This window comes from Castor canadensis, chromosome 3 (genome assembly GCF_047511655.1).
Source record: "Castor canadensis chromosome 3, mCasCan1.hap1v2, whole genome shotgun sequence".
Taxonomy (NCBI): Eukaryota; Metazoa; Chordata; class Mammalia; order Rodentia; family Castoridae; genus Castor; species Castor canadensis.
Window position 1 is genome coordinate 33,241,678 of NC_133388.1, and position 8,832 is coordinate 33,250,509.

Consider the following 8,832-nt stretch of genomic DNA (forward strand, 5'->3'; position numbering starts at 1 on the left):
CTCTGGTGATTTGCGAGATAGGGTCTCATGAACTATATGGCTGGTCAGGCCTTGAAGAGTAATCCTCTGATCTCAGCTTCCCAAGTAGCTAGGATTACAGGCATGAGTCACTAGCACCTGGCTTTTAGGGATCTTTAACACATGGATCCTGGAATCTGAGGATTCATGACAAGCACATGGTGGTGTAGAAGGAAAGCTGACATAACAGGAGCACTGTGGTAGTCACACTTTTCATTGCTGTGACAAATGCCTAGAGAAACCATTTCAAAGGAGGAAAGACTTGTTTTGGCTCACAGGTTCAGAGGTTTCAGGTCAAGGTCTCTGGCTTCATTGTTTCTTGGCTGTGTTGAGGAAGAATGTGCTGTCCGAAGGGCTTGGTGGAGCAAAGCTCCTTATCTAATGGTGGTTGGGAAGCAGAGACAGAGGAAGTATACCCTCAGTGACATATTTCATCCAGCTAGACCCCCTGCTGACATTTCCAGCTACTCCCGATACTGCTATGAGATTATGAGCCGTCAATGGAAAATCAACCAATTAGGTCAGAATCCTCAGGATCCAGTCATGGCCCAAAGCCCTGTCACCTGGCAACCAAGTCTTTAACACATGAACGCTTCACATCCAAATGACAACAAGCACTGCACTGCTCTTGAGTCCCAAGGAGATAAACCTGTCAGGAATTGTCTCTTTAAAAAGAGAATTAAAGAACAAGAACATGATACCCACAAACTAAGTTGTTTTTATTTTTCATTCATTTTTATTAGTATATAATAATTGTACATATTTACACATGTGCTTACAATATATCTTAGATTCATTTCCTTCATCATTCATCTTCTTCCCCCCTCCATCTGTCATAGAACAATTTTAACAGGTTTCATTTTCCTATTTTCAAATATGAATACAAAATACATCTGCCATATTGACCCTCATTCACCCTTTCCTTTTGCCCACCCCATAGCATTGGTTCCCACCCCAAGTTGCTATTATTCTAAATACAAATTAATAATAAGGTTTAAGCAAGATTTAAGTTTATTGAGGAGCCACTATTTCAAGTGACACAATTATTATGTCCTATATTTTCATGATTACATTGTTTTTATTTTTCTATCCGGGGCTGAACCCAGGCCCCTGGTTGGTAGATGAATGCTCTACCTCCTGATCTACAACCCCACCCATCATTAATATCATTGTTAAAATTACTATGTAATTCATCTAAATAATGTTTTAGCAACTCTCTTTTTTTTCTGTCGAGATAAGGCCTCACTATGCAGCCCATGCTGGCCTTCATCCTGCAATCCTCCTGCCTTAAGCCTCCTGTGTGCTGGGATTAGAGGCATATACTACAAACCATGGCTGTTTATCAACTTCAAAAATAACAAAATCATAAGGGTCCAAACAGAAACCTACCATAATCTCTTTGTTAGGAGAATCCTTATTCATCCAAAATGAGATCACAAAAAACTAAAAATATATTTGCTTTAAATTTTTTATAAGCTTCATAGCTCACTAGTAATCAGCTTATACCTAAGATGTTACTTCCATTGTAAAAGAAGAAACTCAAATCTGATATTACAACATTTTTGATATTATAGTCACTTACTTGTATCTATGGTCTAGAATGGGTATCCAGACATCACCAAAATCTGCAGAGGCTCATATGAAAAGGTATGGTATTTGTATGGAACCTAGGAACATCTTCCTATAAACTTTTCAATCACATACAGAATGCTTATAATCCTTAGTACAATTCAAATCCTCTGTCAATAGTTGTTGTTTTTTTTTTTTAAATAAAGGAAACCACTCAGACAACATCCTCACCCTCTTGCTCCTCCAAAGAAGAACGATCATCAATTGCAAATGGAAGCTACAACACAGCAGCTGGCTTCACGCTGAGATGAGAACGTTGTCTCCTTGTGGAGACACTTGTAAACTTCTCTAATAACGAACTATAGACATGATCCCTGATAGTACAGTCTTTGTCAATAGTTCTTATACTGTATTGTTTAGGGAATAATGACATGAAAAAGCCTGTTTGTGTTCAGTACAGACATCAGACTGTTTTTGAATAATTTTGGTTCATGGTTGGTTGAACCACAATGTGGAACCCACAGACATGAAGGCCGTTGTGTTTGCTTTTCTTACACACTAGGTAAGCATTTATTTATCAACTATTCCTTTAGCAAATAATTCTTGAACTCCAGTTACTTAGCAGGCATTGCTCATGTATTACTTTCCCTTTCTGAGAGAAGCCTTATCAGTTGTATGTTGTGCCTAAGTAAGAGGTAAACTTTTTCCACCCCTTACTTTTTCCTCAGCATCACTCCTTTTCCAGACTGATAAGGCACACAGTGCATAAAACCTTTTCAGGGAATACTCTAAATTGTTATTCAAAAGAGAAAAGAATATACATATACACACTAATTGTAGCAGCTATTGACAGGTGAGATGAGCATCAGAGATGTCACTTAATCAAAAAAAAAATTACAGTTTTGCGGAGACTGTCCCTGCTTCACCACCCAAGTGTTTGTGGAAGAAAGTCTGGAGCTGCTTCCACGCATCCACCTGGGCCATGGCATGAGGCTTGGGCTTTCCTCCAAACAAGATATTACTGCCCACCAAGAGGTGCATGCCAGCCCTGCACAAGGGGAAGTAAGGGGGTTCAATATAGTGCCCAGTCTCGGGGTAACAGATGATCTGGGGCTTTTCCTTCCCATGGGCCTGTAAGCGCTTAGAGGCCTCATCAGCATAGAACTCACTCTTCCAGTTGTGGTCATCCTGTCCTACAAGGAACAGGAAGGTGGTGTCAGACCTTTCCACAGGAATGAAACTCTTCTGGTAGCATTCTTCCAAAGGGCTGTTCAGGACATCCACAATGTCTGCAATGCCATCTTTGGTCACCTTGATTCGATTTAGGTTGCTTCCCACAGGGGGCAGGGTCTCATCTTTGTAGCACAAGGTTCCCCCAGCACTGGCCACAGAGCCATTGATAATGACAGCAGCTGTGATGCCCTTCAGGAAAGTAGCCATGGTCAGGCAGAGTTGACCCCCTCTGGAAATTCCAAGCAGCCCAATTCCTGGACCTTTTACCTGAGACCAGAAAGGAAGATAAAAAGAGAATGAGTTCCCTCCACCCCCTCAAAAAAAGTAGGATCATAAGCCATGACCATCCATGACATTGGGTGGACCTGAGCCTGGGTCTGACTCTACCAATATCTGTATGTTAGAAAGCTTATTAAGCTGACGGAAAGCTCAGAGTCCTTAGCAGTAAGCTGAGGCTCACCCTATGCCACAGAAATTTTGGGAAGCCTAACTGAGAAACCACATGTAAACTACTGAACCTGATGTTGTCAATAAGAAGCACTCAGACACATTCAAAATATGTTTGCTATTGAGTCCTCAGTGTCTTTAACTGCAGTGAGCACTACACTCACATAAGTCATTCATGATAATCTGAAGAGCATGAAGGTGACCCTAAGTAGCATTCCATGTGTGCAGGATTCTAGGATGCAGGAAGTACTGGAGAAGAGAAGGCCTGGGCTTCAAAGAAAGTTTTTCTACCTAATATTAATAGTTATTTTTTCCCAGAATGTTTGAGATAATTGGTTACTTCACAGACAGAGTGTATGTATGCACTATAAAATTACACTCAATTGTATTTGAAAAATCAAAGAAATCAATGTAACCTGTCTGGCAGCTTCTAAATCATTATTCATTTCCTTCTATATTTATTTTGTTCCTAACATGTAAGTGGTAGCAGGTACTGAAAGGTTTATAAAAACATACTTGCTAGAATTACCTTCCTCCCTGCCCCCGCCCAAAAAACAACAGCCACCTGAGGGTGATTGAGCAGGTAGTTCACAGCTTCTTCAAAGTACTCCAGGTGGAGGATGTTCGCCTTCTTGGGGAGGTCTTCATAGTTGTAATAAGCCAGAGCCATCACAGCAAAACCCTTCCCCGCCAGCAGACTTGCTCGATACTCCATGAGGCCCCCTCCAACTCCAAAAAGGTCCACAATCCCAGGAAAGGGTCCAGGTCCTTGGGAAGAAAGAAAACCCAGAACTTATATTCTCATGAGTTTTGGAATCTGAGTCTTTAAATTTGGGATGCAGATTAGGGAGTGACGAGCATCCAAACCTCAGGGATCGAGGGCTCTATGTACCTTTCATTAAGAAGCCAAGTAGGTTGGCGGTGGGGTAGCTCAGATGTAAGAGCACCTGCCTAGCAAGTGCGAGGCCCTGAGTTCAAACCCCAGTGCCACCACACACACGCACACACACAAAAAGAAAATCAGTAAGCCAAGTAGGAGCATTTGCTTTCCCCTAATGACTTCTACTCACACCTTTCAGTCACACATACACAGAGAGAGACAGAGAGATTGTTTGCAACTTACTCCTATGAACAGCATTTAAATTGAGTTCACAGGAGCCCAGTTTTAGTTATATCCAGTGGTGGCATGGGTGCTGTGACCCAGTTAGGATCCTATATTAGCCTCCTTTGGAACCTCAGTTGTTTAATCCTGATTCCCCCGTCTTCTGGTCAGTAGTGTTCCTAAACCAATGCCAATAATGCAAAAGTATCCTTTCCTACTTAAGCAACTCAGAATCTATTTTTCATGCTTGCAACTTAATACTTGATAGATTGGGCTTCCAAGGATTGTGATGTCAAAAGCCATCAATGGTCTTCTGGAAACATCTTCTGGAAACTCTGAATTCTCAGAAATGCTTGGACACTCCATCACCTGGCCTGTGACTTTCAGGATTGCCATCAAAATAATCAAACTGAATCCACATTTCATCTATGTCTGTTATCACAAATTCAGATCTTTACAATTGGAGTAAAACTTTTTAAGGACTCAGGTAATATTGCTTTTGTTTTTTTCCACATTGTTGGTGGTTGTCTGTTTTTTTCCAAGGATAATGTGTTGATTACTATAGAACAATTTACCTGTTTCTTTTTGATGATCCTCAAGACGTTACGTATTTTTTTTTTTATTACTAACAGTGTTATAGTAACTGCCAAAGAGGCCAGGAACCCATCTCTACCTAGGGGACTAGGACAGGAGTTAAGCTTTGTTAGAGCAGTGTAAAATACTATGAAAGCACTGCTAATGTTAATATTATTATTAATTGTATAAAGGTATTAGTGTAAGCATCCCTCTTAATGTATATTTTTGCTTTAAGTGTGCTGAGGTGTAGGGAGCTGAAGCAATGTGACTTGCTAATTTAAAGCTCTTAGACTCTTCCCTGGGACCCTAGCTGCCTTGAGTTAAGGACCGTCAGTCAATCAGGCAGCCTGACTTCCCCCACGCCAGCACCTGCTTCTTTCAATACTCCGCGGGTACACTGAGGAGTCTGTACTTTGGCTTCCAAAGGCACTGTCCTAACAAACAGGATGCACAGGATTTTTTGCTATTACAAATCTTAACGAACTCTAGATGACCCTGCACCATTTCCACCCAGGCCAGTGGGCACTGGGCACTGGGCACTTCCCTGTGGTGCCCTAACAGGAAATGTTGATGGGTGCAGACACTAATCTTCCTTTGCATAAGGGACTGCCATTATTGGTGCAAACATAACCCTTCATTTGCATGATTTGCCCTCTACAATTGGTACACATACCTGTTACCAAGCCTCCCTTCTGGCTATATAAGTAGGCTGGCCAACTCACATTGTGAGCTGCTAGGAGGCACCCTCTTGTGTTGACCCCATGGTGTTGCAACATTAGGTCCCAACAAAGTCTTCTTGACTACTGTTACTGAGCTGGTTACATACACTGAAGTAGCAGCAGAAGCAAGGGAAACAGCAGAGACATGAAAGAAGCTGCCTGGCAGAAGGACCATATTGGGAGCCAAGTGTCCCTCTAGTGGCAGGAGTCTCAGCAGATCACAGCTGATTGGACCTAAGAAGAGCAACAGAGAGAATATGCTTGGCAGCACTGAAGTAAAATTGACAGGAGAGGTGGCAAAAAGTGAAAGTGACAGAGGGTGGCTGGATGGCCCAATAGAGATACTCCTGCTGCAGGTCTCAGGCACAAAGAGCTGTAACACTTAGGGCCTAAGGCTAGAACCCCATGCTGCCATGCTGGGTCTCAGGGACCTCAGGCCCAAACCCTGAGGTCTGAACCCTGTGCCACTGCCCTAGCTGTCAAAGGCACAGAGCCAACTGTTGCTGCCTGTTGTCATCCACTCCACAGCCCTCAAATACCTGTCAATGGCCCAGAATAACTGGAGAAGTGTCTCCTCGCCTACCCAAATTCCAACCTGGGTACAGCAAAAGGAACCCTGCTTTGTAATATCATCATCCTTTAAACTCCAGGTGCATTTACCTAGGAATATATACACAAGTTACATGCCTAGGTTATTTATTCTATATGTACATTTCAATTTTTACTAAGAACTGCCAAGTTGTTTTCCAAAGTTGCTTACTGACATTCCCACTAGAATTGTGCTTCAGTAAGAGTCTACATCAGGTTTCAAAAAATATTTACCTAGTTGAAAGGTGTAAGAAGGTATTCCAGAAGACTTTTTTTTTTTTTTGTAGTACTGGGGTTTGAACTCAGGATCTTGTGATTACTAGACATGTGCTATACAGCTTGAGCCATGTCCCCCCTCCAGAACACATTTAAAGTATATTTCTATGATTTTAAGGAGTTGAGTATCTCTTCTTTTACCCTTTGCCTTTAAAATTGAATCTTCTATCTGTGGCTGATTTTTCTATAGAGTGGTATTATTTTATTTGCTTGTAGAACTTTACTTTTTTATATTCTGGATTTGGGTCATTTTTATGTATTGTAATATCTTCTGTTACCTATCTTTTGACTTCATCTTCTTTGATTCATTGAGTTTTTTGTAGTTAATGTATTATAATTTGTATTTTCTTAGTCTATGTAGGACTCTCTCTGCTCCTGGGGTAATAAAAGTACTCACATTTTTCTCTAATAGTTTTAATGATTTTTCCAGTGACCAAGAGCCCCTTAGAGAATTTGGAGTTTAAATATGTAACCATAATATGCTAAAGTTGGGTACCAAGGAAACACCTTATAAATTTAACATTTCTTAAATTTAAAACTTCCTAAGGAAGTTTTAAGGTCACTAAAACTGGCAAGAGGAAGCTTTACCTATTGTTTAAGAAATAAAGGTCCTCTCCTTGCACCTTTACTAAGCTGTTCCCTCTTCAGCGCTTCAACAACTCAAGGGGACAGGAACAATTGGCCAATGTCCTGAGAACAGCTCTCTGGCAGTGACAGCTCTTTCTCTCAGAGAAAGGACCCTTTCTCTCAGCAGTGGCTCTCAAACTTGAGCTCTGCTCAGAGTCACTCTGGAAATAAGGTGAAAGTCATATTCCTGCCTGTCCTCCCACCTATTAGGTTCCTTAACCTGGGTAGAGCCAAAGCTGCACCTGTAACAAGTTCCCTGGGATGCTGCCACATGAGTCAGTGTATTGAGAACCAGGTCCCAAACCTGCACGTGCACACCAATCAGCCGGGATCTTGTCACAGTTCTAATTCAGCAGGGCTTGGGCGACATCAGACATTCAGCTTTCCTAAGCATCTTCGGGGTCTATTCCCGCTGCCAAGGGGCAGTTCAGGACTTTACCCAGCCCTGAGTTGCAAACTTGGCCACGCTCTTCCAGTGACCGTGACCTCTAAGTGACCCACGGAAACCTTCGGAGATGTGGAAAGCGAGAAGGGTCAGGGTCCTGCCTCTGTGATGCATGACAGGCCAGCGAGGCCAGCAGGTGGCTCACCTGGCGGCAGGAAGAGCGTGGCCCGCACCCGGCCCGCGCGCACCGGCACCCGCCGCACCCCTGGCGACATGAAGTGGCGCTCGTGCTCCGCCCGGGCCAGCAGCCGCCCGCCGTCGGGCTCGTGGCCGTCCAGCACCTCCAGCTCCACGACGAAGGGCGTCTGCACGTCCCGCTTGACCAGGCGCCAGAACGGCCTGTCGGGCTCCAGGGCCCAGAGGAGCCCCATGGGCTCGAGCCCCGCGAAGCTGCCGCCCAGCGCGGGCGCGCGCGCCAGGTCGAGGTGGCCGGCGGCGTCTGCGCGGTAGCGCGCGTGGGCCCGGAAGCGCGCGCCCTTCTCGTCGCGCAGGGACGCGCGCAGCGTGACGGGCTGCTCGGGGGCCAGGCCGCGCACGGCGATGCGCACGGGCTCGTCCCAGCAGCAGCGGCCCGCGGGCTCCACAGTCAGCGTGGCGGCCATCTGGATGTGGACCTGGACAAGCCTGGGGTCTCGCTCTGCCTCCCGGGTAGCAGGCGCCGGAAATCAGGATATGAATCCGGGTTAGCGGAGAGTCGATGGCTTCGCGGGGAGAGAAATGGTCGCGACTGAACCCTTCGCGCGCCTCCGTTTGGTTTGGAGTCCCTGTGTCCTGAGCGAGGCTCCCTAGTGTGGGCGGCCTGCAGCGATAATGATGAGTTGTGCCTTCCGCTGGGGGAGGGATGAACTAAAGGTACGGAGACTGGTTGGAAGAGATACCGTCCAAAAATCTACATATTTCTGAGGCATCCTAGAAACTAATTCAGGTGATTGGTTTGAATCAGGGCCCTGAACCCGCTCCTTCCCCTTCAGTGCCTTACCAAGCCTTTTCTTGGAGCGGCTTCCAGAACTGTCTTTTTTTTAATTATTATTATTTTATTATTCATATGTGCATACAAGGCTTGGGTCATTTCTCCCCCCTGCCCCCACCCCCTCCCTTACCACCCACTCCGCCCCCTCCCTCTCCCCCCCACCCCCTCAATACCCGGCAGAAACTATTTTGCCCTTATCTCTAATTTTGTTGAAGAGAGAGTATAAGCAGTAATAGGAAGGAACAAGGGTTTTTGCTGGTTG

General features: G+C 44.6%; 1 protein-coding gene and 1 pseudogene across 2 annotated transcripts; both read right to left on the reverse strand.

Moving 5' to 3' along the window:
- Window positions 1-731: 731 nt before the first annotated feature.
- LOC109688393 (acyl-coenzyme A thioesterase 1-like) lies at window positions 732-8,437 on the reverse strand. Of its 2 annotated transcripts, XM_074067582.1 has the most exons (4): window positions 7,746-8,437; window positions 3,833-4,035; window positions 2,899-3,087; window positions 732-2,780 (listed from the first exon to the last, which is right to left on the reverse strand). In XM_074067582.1, exons 1-4 carry the CDS (start codon window positions 8,200-8,202, stop codon window positions 2,466-2,468), a joined length of 1,164 nt encoding a protein of 387 aa, XP_073923683.1. In that variant the 5' UTR covers window positions 8,203-8,437; the 3' UTR covers window positions 732-2,465. The 2 variants fall into 2 exon arrangements, with proteins under 2 accessions (XP_073923683.1, XP_020022318.1); XM_020166729.2 differs by having other exon boundaries at window positions 732-3,087; window positions 7,746-8,433.
- On the reverse strand, window positions 1,797-1,977 carry LOC141421954 (small nucleolar RNA U3; annotated as a pseudogene).
- Window positions 8,438-8,832: the final 395 nt, after the last annotated feature.

What these genes read in the sequence shown, in the direction of transcription:
- LOC109688393 (XM_020166729.2), bottom strand. Translation starts at nt 8,202, where the DNA reads ATGGCCGCCACGCTGACTGTGGAGCCCGCGGGCCGCTGCTGCTGGGAC. An exon ending in CACGCTCTTCCTGCCGCCAG is followed by an intron (nt 4,036 to 7,745) that starts GTGAGCCACCTG and finishes TTTCTTCCCAAG; the next exon opens with GACCTGGACCCTTTCCTGGG. An exon ending in ACCTGCTCAATCACCCTCAG is followed by an intron (nt 3,088 to 3,832) that starts GTGGCTGTTGTT and finishes TTCTGGTCTCAG; the next exon opens with GTAAAAGGTCCAGGAATTGG.